Source organism: Acomys minous (genome assembly GCF_964271855.1).
Source record: "Acomys minous genome assembly, chromosome: 6".
Taxonomy (NCBI): Eukaryota; Metazoa; Chordata; class Mammalia; order Rodentia; family Muridae; genus Acomys; species Acomys minous.
The window spans coordinates 3,513,840-3,534,529 of NC_140487.1; the positions used below are offsets into that span (position 1 = coordinate 3,513,840).

Here is a 20,690-nt window from a genome sequence, read left to right on the forward strand (position 1 = left end):
GTGGATATGAGGAAATACAGTGCAGGCTTTGGTTTACAGTTAGATGCACCCGAACTCCGCTATAAAATGGGAGACCATGGAGCAAAACAGGATCACCAGGTACCTGGGTTGTAGGAAGTATTTGCATCCTAGAGACACTGAGAGTCACCACTATAACAACCAACCAAATATATATATATATATGTGTGTGTGTGTGTGTGTGTGTGTGTGTGTATTTATATATACTTGGTAGACATCTTCATTAGATCCTATAGTATATGAATATGTATATGTATATGTGTAAGAGAGAAACAGAAACAAATAAATGAGTTGATAAGAAGTGTAAAAGTAACCTTTTTTTTTTTTTTTTGCCTGAAGTCATTGTCTTTTCCAAGGCTAACTGCCTCTGTCTGGTAACCTAGGCCTAGTCCTGGAAGCTTCCAGCCTCTGTACAATCTAACCTAGGCCTAGAATATTTTCAGCCTCTGAGACTTACTGCTTAATAAGCTCACCCTTTCTTGTTCTTACTGAGCTCTGGCCTGGCTGATTCAGCTCAGCTGTTCTGGTACAAACTCTTTACCCGGATGATCTATGCAACCTGGCTTCTCTCTTGGCCTCTGAACTGCTCTGCGTAGCTTCAAACTAACTTCAGCAATCTGCTCTAATCTTCCAGTTTCTTCTCATTCTTTGGTTCATCTGGTTTCATTGTTTGGGATTAAAGGCATGTACCACCATGCCTGGACCTATGCTTTTCTTTACCCGAAACTTGCTCTGTATCAGGCTGGTCTTGAACCCAGATCTTCTCACCTTTGTTTTCTAGATTAAAGGTGTGTTTGTATTTCAGCTGGATCACATAGACCTAGAAGGTCTTTGGATGTGATCTTTTTTCAAAGCAGCCATGTTCTGAATTAAAATTCCTGTACAAAGGAGTAAAAGGAAAATTTTGCTTTTAATCTACCTATGGTCAAAATTTAGGAAACAACTGATCATTGGCTACTTAGCACCAATTAACATTTAAACCCTCACATCTAAGGCTAAGATAACACAGGAGGAGAGAGTGAATGGTTGTAAGAACCGGAAGACCAGGGAGTCTGCTGTGAGACTGTGTCTTCTAGAAACTACTTGGAAGGTACAACCGAAATAATTCAATGATCTGTCTTCTTAACAAGACCAGAAGACAGGGTATTGAGGAAGGAAGGAACCCCAAGGAACCCCAAGCCACAATAACTACATTGACTTCTTCATGTATTACCTGATAAAATTCCCATCCCAATTCTGATGTTCGTTATCAATCAGTGGGAATCTCATTTTAAACATTTCTTGGAGAACATGTAGGCTATATGTATGTGGAATTAATTAAAAAGAGGACATGAACTTGAGTGGTGAGGAGAGGGTGTGAGAGGAATTGAAGAAAGGAGGAAGGGGTAGATGATGTAATTGTACTTTTTAGTGCAAAAAGTTTTTTAAAGAATTTAAATCCACATAATTTAGGCAAATTCTTGTTAAATGGGATGAGTTTAGTAATTGTGACACTAAAACCACAGTGTTCTTGAACTCATTAAAAAATTTTTTTTGAGACTAAACATGCCCTTTTGGCTTAGCAATGAGGAGTCTACCCTGTTTTTGTCAAGGAAATTTTCCATGTAACCTGAGGGTTGGAAGGATGAAAAAGGTACAGACAGAAACTTTTTCCCCTGAGTATTGTTCAACCAATGGATATTTAGTTCCTACTGTTACCAGCCATCGTATAGTAAGTAGCCTTGGTTCCAAAACAAGACCTTTCCCCCTGCTCTTAGTAAACTCTGAATGAAGACAAATGTTTAAATACTGAGGGAGAGTGAGCAATGACAGAATCATGAGCATATGCTGGGAGGCTGTGTGTCATTTTACTGTGGTGGAAATGCAAGTGTCACTAGCTGGGTAGAGGCTTTACTGATGTCAGCTACACATTGGATGAGGAATTCATTAGGACGCAAACCAAAGCTTTGTACAGAAAAAAAAAAAGTACAGCCGCTTATTTCACAGACTGGGAATCTGTTAACAAAAATGTGCATTTCACTCATGAAAGAGGGTCTGTGCTTCTGGAAAACAGGGGTTCTGAATGTGCACAAGCCACTTAACAGAAGCTTCAAAGTGTGCTCCTGTGGTAGCTCCTCCCCCTCCTGCAGGGTGTTAACCTGTTATCATAATGAAGCTATAATTAGCAAGAATGGTCCTCTTAGCCAGTAGGCCACCATCACGGTTGGCTGGTGTCTGCTGGTTCTTAACTCTCTGCTTTCCTGCTTGCTTGTTGCCAAAGACGCCGCCCCCTGATCCTCACCAGGAATTAGGAGTTTCTTCTGGTTCACTTTAGGACCAAAGTGCACAGGATCCAAAATCCATAATGGGCTAAACTTAGAGGGCAACTAGAACTTCCCAGCTGTGTAAGGTGACTGACAGCTTGGGCCTGAGCCTCACTTAGAAGGCTCCTCTAACAGGCAGTCCTCGATTCCACTTTAGCTGGTGTTCCTGGTTCACTTCTGTCTCATGAACACAGGTGTGGCGAAGGAAAAGAAAGACTTATAAAATAATGGCAAGGTTCTTAGGCTTACCTGATAATAGCACAAATGTCCCCAAACTGCTATACAAACAAACAACATTGTTCTCCTTGTTTATTTAGAGAGAGAAAGAAAATCAGTGTGTCTGTGTGTGTGTGTGTGTGTGTGTGTGTGTGTGTCGGGGGAGGGGCGGAGGGGGTAGAGCATCTCTGGGACAGAGCAGGCTCCAGGGAGTCTATGTAGGTGACCCTATCTGAGACTCCTAGCAGTAGGGGAAATGGAGCCTGAAGTCTCTACCTCTTGTAGCCAGGTGGGACACCAACCCACCCATAAAACTTTTTTGACCCAAAATATGTCTTTGCTACAAGTGTAGGGTGAAAGATGGAACAGAGACGGAGGGAATGATGTCTAACTAATGACTGGCCCAACTTGACACCCACCCCATGGGAGAGAGCCAACCCCTGACACTGTTAATGATCCTGTGCTATGCTTGCAGACAGGCGCCTAGCATAACTGTCTTCCAGCACCTTCATCCAGGAGCTGATGGAAACAGATGCAGAGACCCAGATCCAGACAACAAACTGAGCTCAGAGAGTTTTGTGGAAGAGTGGGAGGAAGGAGTAAGCCAGAGGGGTTAATCTATAAAAAGACCTACAAGGCAAACTAACCTGTGAGCATGGGGGCTCACAGAGACTGAACCATCAACCCAACAGCATGCACGGGCTGGACTTAGGCCCTCTACACATATGGGGTCCTTAACAGTGGGGCTGCCTCTGACTCTGTTGCCTGCCTTTCGCCTAACTGGGCTACCTTGTCTGGCCTCAGGGGGTGGGGATGGTATGTGCTTAGTCTTGATGGGACTTGGTGTGCCAGGGTGAGTTGGTACCCATGGGGGGGGGGGCTTCCTTTCTCTGAGGAAAAGGGGTGAATTGGGTGGGGGAAGGGGGTGTGAGGTGGGACTGGAAGGAGAGGATGGACGGGCCTGTGATCAGGCTGTAAAGTGATTAAATAAACTAGTTAATTAAAAAAAGAAGAGCAAAAGTTGCATTTGGATGCTTAATTTAGAAGGTGAATAAACGCTTTTGCCTCAAGGGCTTCTAGTCAGAAGAACAGGATCTGGAACCAATGCCTGGTTTGGGTTCCTATTGGCTACATGGTTTGAGCATCCCATTTCAGATGGAGAGGGTAGCCTTTAACTGCTGAGCTCTGGCTCCAGTCCAGGACTGAGGAATTTTACAACATGGTCCCTTTTCCCTGGAGGCTGGGGCGTCCCCTACGAGGGACCAGGAAGTCCTCGAGAGGCAGGGAAGGAGGAGCGGCTAGAAGCCTGGGGTGGCTGCGACTGACCACGCGCGACTATATCTGCGGCTGGGCGCTCCGCCTCCTCTCCTTGGCAAGAGGCAGAGCCGCCCAAGTGGAGTGCGCACGCGTGGGCTCAGCTGCAGGCGCGCGTGTGACGTCACTCGCGCGTCGACCCAGACATTTGTTAGTTTCCCGCGGGTCGCGCTGGTGAGTGAGCTTGAGCTGGTTTGGATTTCGTGGTGGGTTCGCGGCGGGTCTGGCCCTGGGTACATATCCCAGGGACTGGTTTCGTTTAATTCAGCGTTTGGTGCAGTTTTGCAGAACCTCTCTCACGTACCGTTAGTGCTAACCGAACACTAGCGGGCAGAGACTGAGTAGAGCCGTGTCCCAGCCCCCTTGCAGCTCAGTGGTTTGCCAACCGTGCGTCCGGCCATGCACGTTAAGTAGTGATGTCTGTGAGCCGCCCAGGCCAGGATTTTGAGAAGAAAGGTTTGACCTAGGGTGCACAGATTAAAGTCAGTTGCCATTTTTCTTAGGCATAGGTCGAGGGAGGAGGCACCCAATACCTATTGGAATCAAGAAGCTTTGGGTGCAGTGCGCGTACACAATATTTTAATTGCCAGAGGAATTAAAAAACAAAATCCGTATTTACTCCCCCTCCCACGACTGACATTTTAAAGTCCTGTGGTGAAGTTAGTTAAGCTGTAACATCTTAACTCTAGCTTTTAGAAGTGCTTTAAATACAAAAGCTTAAGTGGAAAGTAATTACGTTTTAGCCCCTTAGAAACGTGCTGTGTGTTGGTAATTGCAATACAGTTATAAAATATGTTCTCTTAACACCATTCTAACACTGAAAACTAGCTTATTAAAGAAGAATAATTAAGATACAGAAACTCAGAAGTGGTTGTTTTTGTATCCTCTGCAGCAAGCAGTAAGCTTCCCTTGGTATTTTCTTTGGGCATCACTGGGAAGCAGAACTGTAATGCCAGAGGGATGCCACAAGTAAGTTTAACCACTGAATAAACTACACAAAGGCGATTTCAGAGCTCCATAACCAGACTGCTAGCATAGGAGCATGTGTATCCAGTTAAGAAGGTTGTCAACTGAGAAAACGTTTTCCTCCTAAAAGGAATGTGCATATTTTATGTTCAGTATCTTTGGGAGAGATTGCTTTTTATTTTTACCCTTACAACTGAGACTGGATATTTCAATGTTATTCATGACTGTCCGGCAGTCTCTTAACAAACATTTATTACTTTGTGATACACTTAGAATAATTTTCGGAGGTACAAAGGTAAATAGTGTGGCTGTATGAGATGTGAACACGAGATAACTTTGGCTTGATGGTGTCTTTTACTTAACCTTCCTTTTGAGTAAGAGCAGTCATGTGTGTGCCGAGGAATTTGGAAGCTACAGTAAAAATATGTTGGTTTCCTACTAGATGATAGCAGGAGAATGTCGTGGCCACTCTGCCTCCTGTGTAAAGAATGCACGGGATATGGAGCTCAGAGGGAGAGATCCACTTAGGCAGTGTCAGTGATGTTGGTAAAAGCTGACAGGAGAAGCAACAGGAAAGAGTAGGAATCTAATGCTGACAAGAAGCAAAACTTAGTATTTCTTTTTTCTGTTGTGTGGCATTTTAAGTGTTGTGTGCGTGTTAATTCATTTAATTATCACAAAGACTTGTGACGTTGATGCTTTATGCCATACCTGTAAAGATGAAGATACTGCATTTCAGAAAGGTTAAGTAATATTCCTGAGATCAGATAGCTGATAAAGTTGGAGATGGCATTTCAGTGTAGACAGTTTGTTTCAGATGTGATGAGATAAAACCCAGAACAATTAGAATAAAGGGGCAGTGAGTTCAGGAAGCTTAATTTTTTAAAATTCCCAGCAAGAGGAGAGGAGAGTCACATTTTAGTCCTGAGTTCAAGTTGGATATCGGAGAGGGTTCGGTGTAGGACCACCTCGCCCTGCCCCTAACTGTGATGTAGATCTTACTCCTGTGTTCTCTTTCCGAATAGGGATGGGTGGTGGGCCTGGTTTCCTGTTTGTTTGTTTGTTTGTTTGTTTGTTGTTGTTGTTGTTGGTGGTGGTGGTATTCTCTTTACCAGCCATGATGGGTTTCTACCCAATTCACAGGCTTGTTACCCAACTCCTCAAATGGTTAGGCCCTTGTTCTGAATGAGAGGTAAGAGGGAGAGATTCACACAAGGTTGGTGCCTTTCCTTCAGTAACTGCTGCTGCTGCTCGCTGCCTCTTGGTCTGTGAAGAGGAGCGAGTACGCGAGCACATCTCCTCGGTGCTCCTAATTGCCCTGCACACTCCTAAAGCCCATTGCTGGCCTTAACAGTCCATTACAATGTTAGACACATTTCTCACAGGTGTTAAGCAAGTTCATTGCATCCCTTTACTCACTGGAGAATCTCTTTCCTCAGCTCTCTGGTAGTTTACGGTCCTATACCTAGTCTGATGGGTCAAAGACTGGTTTGAAATTTGCAAGCTGTCCAGCTATTTGTTATTATTCTTTCTAGCATTTTACCTATGAGTAAAGCTTTACATCTTTACTTCTGAATCATTATGCATTATCTATATTCTTAGTTTATACCTGTAGTTTTATGATGACTCTAGGTTTCTGTCTCATCAGTAAAGTTGGGGCTTTGTTCATTAATTTTAAGTCTGGAATATTAATGTGAGAGGTAGGTACTATAGGGTTGACTTTTAAACATTTTTAAATAAATAAACTAGATATCCATGTGGATGTTTACAAAGACTCATTAAAAGTAACAGCCAAAAGAAAATTTGAAAACTTGTGGTGAAACACTTTTTCTGTGTTTTTGAGTAAATAATGTTTTTAATTTGACAGAGTAGTTGCTGAACTGGAACAAAAATTAAATTGCACTTGTGTCTTGGTGTAGTGTTTTGGCCAGACTATCCTAGTTTATGAGTTTATCATTTCATATTTGGAAGATTTTTTTCTTTATTAAATTGTCATAGCTTTCTAAAAACAAGTTTTGTTTTATGTTTTGTTAAGAAGAGATAGTACTAAAGAGGATCAAACAGAGCTTGGGAAATTTGATTTATTTCATCATTCTCTATATCTAAACTAAATTTAATATGAATATTTATTTTTAGGTCCTCTTATTTTTCTCAGATAAATTTTAATATTTATGTCACCATAACATATTGACTTGGTCTAAATGAACATCAAATAAAGATTCTTAAAAGAGTAATTAAGCTTATTGAGGAACAGAATAACATTATAACCTGGAGAGTACACCATAGTGAACTGTGAGTGTACAGCAAGGCCTGGGGCAGTGCAAGGTTTTAAAGGTGAGCGAGCATGCTCACTAAAGATATTTTCAGCCAATAATCCTTGCCCATAGACATCAGTAGCAAAGGTTACATCATCCTAGGGTTGCCAGACAGTTGTATTTGTGTGTGAGTGAGTGTGTGTGTGTGTGTGTGTGTGTGAGTGTGTGTGTGAGTGTGTGTGTGTGTGTGTGTGTGTGTGTGTGTGTGTGTGTGTGTAAGGCTGTGGTTGTAGCAGAGACCTTTGATAGTACCTCTCTGTAGTCATGTGGGAACCATTCTTCAGAATCTGTAAGTGTCCTTATGTGTTTTGTTAGTGTTATTACGCCTCCAGAAATTCTAATACTTTAAAATCTATTCTTACTTTTGCTTATAAATGTTAAAAACGATCTTCTTTGGTAACTGTTTTGCTTTTCCTTTTAGGAAAAACTCAGTTGTTTCTTAATGTCTTGTGGAAGTAAAGCAGCTGTTTTGAAGATTAGACTTTAGGTGCGTAATGTAAGCATTCTTTGTGCTGACCTATATATATTTACATTTCACACGGGGACAGACACAATACACACAAATAAGTTGTTTTTAATAGGTAATACATTTACAATAATGAAGACAGGCGATAGCTACCTAAGGAAATGCTGCTTTCCCCGCAACACATGTTTGCTGTAGCAGTCTCCTCCTGCCTCTCGCTTCTTTACTTTCACATGAGACCCATTTACTCTTACAACCTGATCATTGCAGTAGCTAACTGTTCTTTTGTACTTTCATTACTATTTTAGTAACCTTCATAACATTTTCCCATCAACGTACTGCTTTTTATATTGCTGTCGTCCTATGTAGGGAGAATTCTCTTTCCTTAGCGATGGTCAGGTAATCCTGGCCAGCTAGGAAGTCTGCCTTCGGCCTTTAGGTACTGCTAGTCAGTACACTGAAAGTCTGGAGAGGGAATGAATGGGAAAGCACTATGGATGACAAGTATTAACCCTCCAAGGGAGTACACTGTTGTTAGTATTGGGAGTGCTGTGGCCCAGGTGTAATGTGTGCATCATAGAGGAGAGGAGAAATGGGATGAACAGTTATAACAGTTATAACGCGAGATACAAATATGACCTTAAAAACAAATTAAGCTTGTAGACTATAAAGACAATGCATTTTCTGAGGAAATCTAATTTATCTATTTCATTTGTCAATTAAGGGATTGGCAGAAAATTAAAACTTGTCTTGTTTGGGTTTGCATTTCTAGTAGTTATTCTTTGTGTAAAACTGTTGTATCTAATAGGTTTATCTATATGTGTTTGCTGTTTTATCAGTTGACAAAAGATAAATGAAGGCTCAACAGTGTTGTATTATTACTACTTGAAAAATTAGAAAATGGCTGCAAAGGATTACTTTAAAGTAGAAGGATAATTTCATATTACTCTATTGTTTTAAGTAAGATAGGTTTAGAATTATTAATGATAGTCACTTACAGATTGATTTTTGATAACTTGCCAAATATATTTTACATATATAAGAGATACTAAAAAAGTGAATCCGTGAAAGTTGCAAAAGTCCAAAGAGTATATAACTTGGCTGTGTATCTAAAGGAATGGTTTCCCATTCCATTTCAATATTTAGTGTTCAACAGAAGCTCTAAACTACACATCTGTTTCTCCCTTAACTAAACTAAATGTAATTAAAAATTACTGTATTTTATAACTCAGTGTTCTCATAAGATTCTTAGTTATTTTAAAAATGCAAACCTGAGAATTCCGTAGCCAAGAAATAGTCAAGGTAAGCCCACAACATGTGGGTAGGATTAGAATGAGCAGATTTATCCCAGGCAGAGAAGGGAAAATTTTTTTTAAAAGTTTAAAAAAATTGAATCATTGCAACATAGTACCTTATTTGAATAAAGAAACAACATATGAAATGATTATTATCAGTTGATGCAGAAAATATATTTGACAAGTCTTAGCACTTTTCATGATAGTAAAATTCAGAAAGTTAGGAGGGTACTTGCTTGTTATGATAAAGGACATTTATGAAAAATATAGCTGTGTGCTCAAGAATATAGAGGCCAAATGACAATGTATGGAGTTGGTCCTCTCCATCCTGCAATCACATTGAGATCGTAAGGCTTGGCATCAGCTTCGATAGCTGATTGGTTCACTTTGCTACCCTTTACTCTGCAGACTTTTAAACATGCAGAACCAGTGAGATTTAGTTAGGAAATAAGTGTGCATTTGCCACCTAACTTCAACAGGGCATTTTCCGGAGGAAGAGAACTGAGAGAATATGTATTATTTGCTTCACCTATAGAGGCTGGACAGTCCTCACGATGGCCGGCTGCATGCTGGACAGGCTGAAACCCCTGTAGTGTTCAGCCTGTCAGGGTGGTGACCCAGGGACTTGCGATCTCATGTCAGTAAGGGATTGCTGCGCTCGCCGGCAGGAAGGAGAGGCAGTCAAGCTGCAGTGCTCTTTCCTCAGACCATGAATGTCTCCTTGAGTCTTAGCTGGAGTGTACTTGAAGAGCTTCTCCCTGTGGTCGGTCACTCCTTCCTGGAAATGCTCCCACAGAGCTCCCAACGGCATGTCACTTAGTGGACCCCAGATGCAGTCATCCTGATAGTCAGGTCAGGGGTCACAGTTGTTGGCCATGTTATTTCATCTTTTGAGTACTCAGCTTATTTGAGTGTGTTGTGTATTAATTATTTTGAGGCAAATTTATGAATGATGTAATTAAAACCATATTTCAGTAAGCAGAATAGACTCTAAAAATTATACATGCATGTGTATATGTTTATGCCACAGTACCATTAGACTACCTAAATATTCACCTCAATTTTTAAAAGATTTATTTATTTATATCTGCTTGCGTGTGTACCACATGCTTGATGGGACCAGCAGGTGAAGAGGCCAGTAGAGGACATTGGACGCCCAAGAACTGGAATTTTAGGTGGTTGTGAGCTGCCTGCTGTGGGTGCTGAGGACAGAGCTGGGGTTTTCTAAGAGAGAAGCAAGCCGCACCATCTCTCCAGCCTGTCCTTATCTGTCTTTGCACAAACAAACAAAAGAACCCCACTTACTTATGCATCAATATATAGCTCTAACTAATTCAGGCTGCATACCCAGTCACAATTTCATTATTACAGTATAAATAATTTAACAATAATTCCATTATTACAATATAAACAATTTAACAGTAGTTCCTTTATATGATCAAATTTCAGGTGAGACCATTGCCATGTCTAGTGAGTAAATTGTTTTTCAATTTGTTTTTTTTTTTTTTTACCAGAGAGGGGTCTTAAATACGAGTCGTTTGGAGTGGGGTGGGTTAGTTAGTAATTGAAGGTCTGTCCTACATGATGGACACTAAAGCCAGCATTGGTGGCACTGGCAGATGGATGAATATCTTGGGGTTTGTGTGTGGTAGTGGTGAAGAACTTGGTTTTTAGATTTTTGAGTCAACAAAAAATGCCTATGATAATAGCTGCTTCCTTTGTTCTGAATTTGAATTTTCTAAAATGTTGAATATCAAATTTCCCCGCCTTTTTCTAGGTTAACTAAATATTTGAGTAAAAATCAGTTGTTCCTTTGGTATTATATTCCCTAATTTTTAAAAATTTTTATATTTCTTTATATATTATGTTTATGTTTGAAAATGTTTATAGTGAAGCAGTAAACGTGAACTACCAGGGATTTGTATGTACATATGTGAGCGCAGGCACAGTGTGGGTGTCTGTGTTTCCATTAGCATTAGAACTGACAGACCTGGTAGATTAGACAATGGGAAATCTTTGACTAAAATATTATCTTCATTTAAATTGTAATGTATTTCTCTGAGGCCAGTTGGAAGTGAACTATCTTTTACTGTTTGTGAAAATTACTTATTCAAGAGTATGTTTATTGTGTTCCCTTAAGCACCAGCATATTCTGGTGAGAAGTAAAAGCTTTGCTGTGATGGAAACTCTTCACGGGTGTAACTGTAGAGAGCTGTGGGTACTGCCATTGTAACTGTAGAGAGCTGTGGATACTGCCATTGTAACTGTAGAGAGCTGTGGGTACATGGCATTGTAACTGTAGAGAGCTGTGGGTACATGGCATTGTAACTGTAGAGAGCTGTGGGTACATGCCATTGTAACTGTAGAGAGCTGAAGGTACTGCCATTGTAACTGTAGAGAGCTGTGGGTACCTGCCATTGTAACTGTAGAGAGCTGTGGGTATTGCCATTGTAACTGTAGAGAGCTGTAGGTACTGCCATTGTAACTGTAGAGAGCTGTGGGTACATGGCATTGTAACTGTAGAGAGCTGTGGGTACATGGCATTGTAACTGTAGAGAGCTGTGGGTACATGGCATTGTAACTGTAGAGAGCTGTGGGTACATGGCATTGTAACTGTAGAGAGCTGTGGGTACTGCCATTGTAACTGTAGAGAGCTGTGGGTACTGCCATTGTAACTGTAGAGAGCTGTGGGTACTGCCATTGTAACTGTAGAGAGCTGTGGGTACCTGCCATTGTCTAGTCATGCTCTGGTTTTATTGGGACAAAGTAACTGCATAGAATAATGGTTCTGTAAGTCTGTGGCTGAAATGCTTAGTCCGAATTCTTTTAGCTGTTTAGTGTGGAGGTTGAAACCTCCTTCTCATTGAATTGAGTTTTCCAAAGCAAAATGACACTAGACAGAGTCAAAGGAAGTAAAGAGGATACCAGTGCTCACGGGCCGTAAACGTGCCGCACACAGAGGCAGAGCCTGAGGCTTGAGGAGCCTCTCCTACCCCTTAAATCATTTACTTCCCACAAAAAAAAAAAAATAATGTCCATGGCAAAGTAATGTGTCTGAGAAATAGATAACACGAAGTTGCCTGCACTTCTACTGCAGTGCTGCATTGTCATGTGATTGTTTGTCTTTGACGTTTTTAAAAAAGATTTTTAATTGTGGGAATTTGTGTGTGTTGCATAGGTGGCTGTGAGTGCCTGGCATGGATCATGGGAATCAAACTTTATCCCATTATAGATAATCTGAGTATTGCTGATGGTACTTGAAAGAGTGTGGTCCCACTGAAAGTAGCATACATTCTAATAGTCTTCTTGCTTTGTTTTCAGGTTTTTGATGAATCTGTAAGAAGATTTTCCACAGAAGCAATGTCTTTGGTAAGGTGATATTTAATATACAGTGATGTATGCACATTCATGCATCTGCTTCTTATTTTGATTTACTTTATAGTTTGATTTTAAATTACCCTACTTTATAGTCATCTTTCACATTAGTGTCAATCTGATGGAAAACAACTGTCTTCAACTTTTTATACAATGGTGTTGTATGATACTCCTGCATTTCCTAACAATATTTTTTTTGCCTGTATTATCTACTAATATCTCTGCGTAAGCTGTGTGCATGTAAGAACACTGGAGGAAAACCAGTTCATGCTTTATGACGACACAGTTTTTGTTAGTTTAAACCACAGGCAAGTTCATTTTATTTGTTAGCTTGAATTATAGCAGGTTTTTGTGTGCTGAGTTGTGATTTAACCAATTGTATAAGTAAAAAATATTTTAGACTTATACTTTTTTTCCCCAATTTTTCTTTGATTTATAACATTTTTGTATCTAATAGCAGTAGGAAGGTTCCCATTTTTACAGGTTGGATACCTACAGCTGAATGGAACCAGAAAGAAGGCACTACATGGATCAAGTTTAATATAATGTGTTCTACTTTTGTTTATTGTTCATTTCTATTTCTGTGTATGTGTGTATGCCTATTTGAGTTTATGTATACCCCTTGCATGCAGTCCTCACAGAGGCCAGAAGACATTGGATCTTCTGACACTGGAGTTATAGATGTTTGTGAGCCACTCAGTACAAGTGCTAGAAACCAAACCTCAGTCTCCTGCAAGAGTAGGAAGCCACGTTAGCCACCACGTGTGGACACAGGAAGTACATGTACATGCCAGCCATTGGTGGTCTGAGGTCTTCTTTTATCCCTGTCTACTGTATATTCTGAAGCAGGTTATCTCACTATAACCTTTATTTGCTAACTCTAGTCTAGCCCTGCAACTAGCTCCTGGACCCTCTGTCTGCTTCCAGACTGCTGTGATTGAAGGTGGACAGCCAAGCCCACCCAGTGCTAACCTGCTGCTCCATTCCGTAACTGTGTGATCAGTGCGTCACACTGTGTGATCAGTGAATCATCTCCCCAGCCCTGCTGGGGTACATGCTAGTCCTTCAGGCATAATTGTCTTGATTTATATCCACTGCTGTAAGTTATATTTCATTTAACCTTTTTTTTTTTCTTTTTTAGGGCTGAGGTTTTGTTGAAGTTATTTTTATAAAACTGTTTCTCTTAGTTTATTTCTTAACATGGCTATCACACAAGTAATTGAGACTCTTTTATAAGACAAGGCGTCACAGCCCAGTCTGAGAGTTTCAGTGTGTTCTTAACCCTCCATGCTATTTTGTTTCACTCCCAGCAAACGACCCAGCGATATTTGCGGTTGTAGCTTCCCTGGCCTCTGGCTCCTTCCTGTGGTCTTCCTTAGACATCTCCCCTTGGCTCAATCCCCTTGGAGTCCCCTGGCTTCCTCTCCTCACTCCTTGTCCCCTGGCTGACAGGAAGTCCAGCCCTATTCTCTCCCCTGCTCATCGGTTGGCTGTAAGGTTATTGACATATCAGGGGGACAATTGGGGAGCAGAGTTTACACAACATTTAGAGAGTAAATTCTCAGAACAAAGCTTGCAGTCAGACAGCGGGTGTAGAAATCATAATTTAAGCTACCTTATGCCTATAGGGTTTGCTACTGTTTGTTTCTTTGGGGTTTTTGGGTGGTTGATTTTAGGAGTAAACCAAGACTCTCATACATGGTAGGCAACAGTGTCTCTGCAGTCCATCCTCAGTCCCTGCTACTCACATTCCCTTGCCCCATTGTTTCTCTTGCTCGGTTGTATGATCTGTTTTGTCGAGCGTCAAGACATAATAGAAGCCTTTCGTGTAAATGATCTATATGCTGAAAGGTTTTGAAGATGTCGTCAGATTCTCCTTAGTGTATTAGGCGCTGTAGCTCTCTAGTGAATTTGTTTTAGTACCTTAGGTGAGTGACTTCTACATCTATGTTGTCTAATGCTGCAGCAGCTAGGCATGAGACATGAAATAAAAAATAAAAAACTCATAGCTGACAGTTGGCACATGCTGAAATCTCGGCGTGACAGAACTCAGTGAAGCGGGAGGGTCGCTTTCTTGATCTCATGAGGAGATTCTGCCTCCCAGAAGAAAGGAAAAATTCACTTCATGGCTGCAGCAGTCATACTTACATCTTCTGTTTGCCAATGCATTGGTTAGAGCAGTCCCCTGTCACACAGGGGCCCATTGCACAGGAATGTTCTAGTTCTTTTAAGCTTATTAATCGATCAGTAAAGTAAGTACTGTCATTAAAAGAAATATGAGACCATGCTACCATCTCAGAGTATGATGGGATGCTTTAAACACTGTTTCCTGTTGGCCACTTTGCAGCAGTTTTCCAGACTGTTTTTGACCCCTGCTATAACGATATTTCCATGCGCTTGTAAGTACTGTTTGCTTGGTGGGTTTTGTCATGTTTCCATGTCACTACCTATCAGTGATACACAGGCATTTATCACTCCCCTTGGCTAACCTCATAACTCTCTCCTAAGAACATTTGTCTCAAGTTGACAGTGATTTTTGGCGCCCCTCCCCCTTGCAGTCTTGTTTCAGGGCATCATCCTTTACTGTCACCAAGGGAAACAAATTGTTACTCAGGTTGGTCTTATTTGGAAGTATTATGTAAATGTATTTATGACGTTCACAGATAATTCCCACTCAAAAGAGCATTAACTCAACTCATAAGAGAGTGACTATGTAGAAAAATCAGTTACCATCCTTATATTGAAAGAATACCAGCTATGTAAATGGCTATATAAATGTACAGTGACTTAATTTTCATGGGAGGTAAAATTAATAATTAAAAAGGCTTTTTTGTTTTCTTTGTTTCTGTCTTTCTGTCTTCAATCAGTAAGCAATTAGGCAGATAGTGGTTAGTCTCCTGAAGCCGTGCTGGCTTCCTCATAATTCTTGCTATCAGGAACATATTTGTTAAGGCAAAATCATGCGTGTTGTTATTTTGATGGCTTAATTTGACAGCCCAAATCTTCTCTTTTCTGTTTCTTTGGCTGAGCATTATTTTATCATAATTAATGAGCTATAATTTTCTTATATATTATAGACTGATTAAATTGCAAAGCCATTCTCCATGCCAAAGAATCGACTTTCTCAAAAATAAAAAGGAATTCATCTCTGCTTGGGTTTTTAGTCATTTTCGGAGTGATGTGCTAAGTTTATTTCTCAGTGGGACAGGAGTAAATGGGTTCCTGAAATTTTACATGGTAATTTAGTGACCGTGTTAGCCTGCAGATTCAGCTTTATACAGCACTTCTCTTTTCTCCCTTGTCATTGCCTCGTGCAGTTGATTTCCGAGTCAAAACTCAGTTTTTCTTAATGTTAAGTATTAAGTAAATTTTAAAAATTGTATAGTTTTGGGGGGAGGGCGGGAGGTGATTTTGATTGTGTCATACATTTTGAAGTGATAGTAAATTTAAAAACTAGAGCCCAAAATGAAATTTTTTGGAATTCTCTTTGCCAAGTTATTCGGTTCATTTTTTCAGTTTATTCTTTGCCAGGTAGGCAAGAAATAACTGCCTGATAGCTAGGATGATTTAATACCAAAGAACCTGTAGAATTAAATGCGCTTGGGGATATTCAAGACATTGTCCTGACCTCACAAGGCACAGAGCAGAGCACGAGTGGCCCCTTGGGCCTTCCCAGCTATCTCACTGCCTTACTCATCTCCCTCACTGAGATGCTCTTAGGGTTTTATCACTGAGGGTGCACATATTTAAACGTATTTTCTATATTGCTTCAGTATATATATGCCAACTTTTGATATTTCACTGGATTGTTATATCTTTCTTATTGAAGAAATATAATTAAATTTTAATCTGGTTATACTTTTATATGTTGATGTGTTAATTTCTCTACTTACAAACAAAATTATTTCAAGAAAACTAGTTGGTTTCTGTAATAACCTTCAGAAGCTACTGTGTCCTCTTTTTTAATCTTTCCCATTTGCATTTCAAAGTCCTTCTGTTTAGAATAAATCTTTTAAATTAGATGATATATACTTGTACAGTTGGTAATTTACAGGTATCACCATAATATTAAAAAATACAGATACTTAATGATATAATTGCTCTTTTTCTTTCCTTAGGTTCCAGTACCTCCCTATACATACACACCCCTAAATCTACTTAAGGAAGGTGCAATTGTCAATGTCTACGGTGTTGTGAAGTTCTTTAAGCCGCCTTATCTCAGCAAAGGAACTGGTAGGTGTCAGTGTATGTGCTGTTTTACTGTCAAGAACTGCATTATTGATCTCAGAGACACAACTCAAAACAAGCTCAGTTCTGATTTTTAATTGTCAAACAACAGTGAAGAATAATCTTTGGCCATTTAATTTGTGAAGTGAGTGTGGTCTTTAGATTTAGGGTCTTACTTGTTAACACGACATGGACATGGCTTTTAAAGGACTCTAAATGATATGAAAGTATAGAATTTGTTGATGAAGGCGAATATGTTAGCAGATACTGAACATCATGGTGCTAAAAGAATAGCACATCAGTCACCCTCAAGTCTGGCATGGAAATTAAAGGCAAACAGAAGAGAAAGTCTAGTCATAACACGAGTTACTGGATACGTGGAATGGAGCATGCCGAGTATGACCTGATAAAGTGTGCTGGAGGAAATGTGAGAGTAGAGCAGTGCTGAGTATGGAAGTTAAAGATCTATAAACTGAGCCGGGCGGTGGTGGTGCATGCCTTTAATCCCAGCACTCAGGAGGCAAAGGCAAGCAGATCGCTGTGAGTTCGAGGCCCGCCTAGTCTACAAAGTGAGTCCAGGTCAGCCAGTGCTACACAGAGAAACCCTGTCTCGAAAAACCAACCAACCAACAAAACAACAACAAAAAAAGATCTGTAAACTTAGAATAGACTGCTGCTATTTTAAAGTATATCACATGAGCCCCATGTTAACCACAAAGAAAACACCTGTGAGAAATATACACACAATATAAAAAATATCAAAGCATGTCATTATAAAAGCCCAGTGTACATTACATAGAAGAGATTATCCCAACTTCACAAACTTCTTATATGCGACTCTGACAGCTAACATAATATAGTCAGTGAAAAGGATAATACTTGCTCTCAGAAACCATAGAAGTGCGAGTATGTCCTGTTTTTACCACTGTGTTCGACATGGTGTTCGAAGTTGTAGCCAAAGCAGTTGCTGGAGGGAGATCCAAGAAATGGCCAATTGGGAAGGAAGAAATGATGTATGTTTGTAAAAATATTATCCTGTAAGTAGAAAACTAAATACTATACACAACAATTCCCCTGGTAACTAATAAATAAGTTCAGTATGGGTACAAGATCAAACTTAACATTATATAAGAAGACCAGTGATGAACAGTTTCAATGGGTAACAGAGAACACTGATTTAGTACTGTAAATTATTGAGGAATAAACTTAAGCAAGGAAGATAAGATTTATGCCTTGAGCAGTACAGAATGCTGCTTTACTCAGAGATGACACAGACAGACATAATGATGTCATATGATCATGGGTAGCAAGGCTTCATGTTCTTCTAAAGTTCACAATCTTTAGAGCAGTGTGGAGATTTATTGCTGTCATTCTTGAATCTCAGTGGCTTTTTTTTAATAGGTGAAGAAAATCTCCCATAAAATATATAGAAGTCTCCCCACATGGCCAGAAACAGTCCCTAGGATGGAAAAATCTGAAAGTCTATGATGTTCTGATTTCCTGAGTATATTACAGATCTACAGTCCTTAAAACACTATACTACTACCAGGAAGACATGTGTATTTAAGTGAGATAAAATTGAAATACCAGAAACAAAAATCCACATGCATGGTTACCTAATGATTGGTAGAAAGGATGTTCTCTTCAACCAGTACTGCTGGGAAATCTACATGTCCATAGTCAAAGGAAAAGACAAATCAACAATCCCTCTAAAACACACTCACATACACACATACAAGAAACGATTTAAATATATGACATGAAACTGAAGCTTTCAGAATAAAAGCCTTGAGAGCTTCTTTACCATTATATTGGACTTGACGTCTTTTATATGACACCAGAGTCATCCATCACACACAAAAAAAAAACTCACGTGGGAAAGCACCAAGCTGTAGTTTCCTTCCTACTCAGCAAAAGAACTGGCCAGTAAAACAAGAGAAAACGTATAGAATGGGTGGTACTACTCATAAGCTGTTTATCTCTTGAGAGATAAGTTTATTATTTCTTTATTTAGAGAACTGTTATATCTCAGCAGGAAGAAATAAAATAAAAACAAGCTTATTTACAAGTTAGGTCAAGGACTTGGATAGATAGTTCTTCAAAGAAGAGAGAGACAAAACAGAATAACAACAACAACAAACAAACAAACTACACAGAAACAAAACAACCCCCTCCCCCCCAAAAAAAAACCGTGGTAATAGGCATTAGGGAGAAAGAAATGAGAACCACCCATAGCTGTCACCCCACACCTGATGAGGTGGCCAGTACCAAAAAGCCAAAGCCAAACGTTGGTGTGGTCGTGCAAAATGTGCACTGTGAACCCTGTTGTGCTGGAACCATTCAACCCTCGTGAGAAGACATGTTCTTGAAAGTGGAAACGTCTTTTGATCCAACAGTCATGCGTAGGTAGTTATCTAGAAAATATTGAAAACAGGATCACAAAGAAATACTTGTATTCTCACTGTTGTCTGCAGTGTTACTTAAAATAGGCAAGTTGTAGAATCAGCCGAAACGCCCATCAAGGTATGAGTAGGTGAAGAAAATTGCATATCCTTGTAGTGGAGTATTGCTGAGGAACTCGGAAGGAAATCCTGTTAACTGCTGCAGTGTGAAAGAACCTTAGCCCCTGTCTTCAACTGAAGTGTGCCCTAAGAGGCCAGATACCCTGTGCCACTTCCTGTGCCGTATGTCAATAGTCAGGCACAGCAGTGGGAAGCAGGTGGCTGCTCCCAGGGCCGACAGTAAGTAGGAAATGGGTACTTGCTGTTTAGTGATTATAAATTTTCAATTATACAAGGTTAACAAAAGTTGTAGGGGTATGTTGTAATGAATTGTGCTTGTAAAGTACATTGTGCTGTACACTAAAGTTTTGTTTAATTGGTAGGCCTTATGTTTTATCCTCTTACTTATCACCCAAAAAAGAATATTTGATGAAATTAAAAGGTTGAAATTAGTATATATCAGTTCTTTCTATACATCTTTATAGTTTTCAAAGAAAATTAAGAAGATCCATAAATTATATAATTTAGTTCTCTGAACAAATTTGTAAAATGGCATATCAGAACCATTAATTTTATTTTTTTAAATAAAACAATTAAAAAACAGAGACCACACTTCATCTTAGTTTAATCCATTTGAAGTAAATTTGACACTTAGTGTATTTCACTTATTATAAAACATTATAATTTATTAAAGCCACTGTATAAAGTACTTTTAAGTACAAAGAATACTAGAAAAATATCCTTTTTATTTTAAAAGTGAACATGTTAAAAAAATGAAACAATGGGTATTACTGGTTAAGTATAAAATATTGTTGACACACTGCATCCTAGCAGCTGTGGGCCTGTTGGGAACACAGCGATGTCCACATTGAGTCGTGTTGGGAAAGATGTGCATAAACATGAGTATATGTAAGCTGCGCCATAGAGCAGCGAGCTGGCAAGCTCTTGAGTGGCTTAATGCGAGAAAATGTCATTTTCATATTTTACTAATGTACAGTGTCAATGTACATTATCTGTACAATGTACAGTATCTGAAGATAATTATGACGTAGACCAGGCTAAAAGTATAAACTAAAGAAATGGTTTACGAAAAGTCCTCGTAACATTGTTTGTTTCAAAGACAGTGAAAGAAACTGAAGACAGATGAAGTTTGGTCTAAATACGCATTTCCTAAACGTTTTTATTCCGTTTATTTTAAACGTTTATTCTAATCGTATTTATGCCTGTGGCGCCTGCTCTCCTCCTCTGTCAGCATGCCCTCGTGCACATGCGCATTAGTGGCCGTGGCCTCTCTCCACGCTGCGCTTGGATAGCATGTTGTAATGAGTGGTGAGGCCCTCGTACGGTTAGGTCTTAGTGCCTAAGTCTGGCCTGTTAAGTTTATTTGTCTACCTCAGTGGAAGATAGATTTTAAAACCTTGCATTAGACATCTTAAATAATGTAATAAGAAAGTACATTATTTTCAGAAGCAATTAAAAATGGCTATGTGGTATTTGGGCAACTCGGTCCTCATATGGGTCCCCCATGAAGAGGAGTGGGGGCTGCCTCTGACATGGACTCTGTTCCCTTTTTTGATAACTTTCCCCTGGCAGGGCTACCTCACCAGGCCACAGGGGATGCGGACACTCTCAGTCTTGTCAACTTGATATGCTGTGGTGGGTGGGTCGAGAGCTCCCTTCTCTGAGGAGTAGGGGAG

General features: G+C 39.9%; 1 protein-coding gene across 8 annotated transcripts in view; it reads left to right on the top strand.

Moving 5' to 3' along the window:
* The first annotated feature begins 3,922 nt into the window (after window positions 1–3,922).
* POT1 (protection of telomeres 1) overlaps window positions 3,923–20,690 on the top strand; it is a 72,939-nt gene continuing 56,171 nt past the window's right edge. For 2 of the 8 annotated variants that reach the window (XM_084784768.1, XM_084784769.1), the window contains exon 1: window positions 16,384–16,498. Coding sequence is in view for 5 of the 8 variants with exons in the window: in XM_084784766.1 (XP_084640892.1) it covers window positions 12,251–12,259; window positions 16,384–16,498 (124 nt within the window). In the remaining 3 variants the exon portion in view is untranslated. Of the gene's footprint in view, window positions 4,026–4,800; window positions 4,821–7,553; window positions 7,620–12,211; window positions 12,260–16,378; window positions 16,499–20,690 lie in introns of those variants that run through there. The other 6 variants (XM_084784764.1, XM_084784771.1, XM_084784767.1 and 3 more) reach the window with 6 other exon arrangements.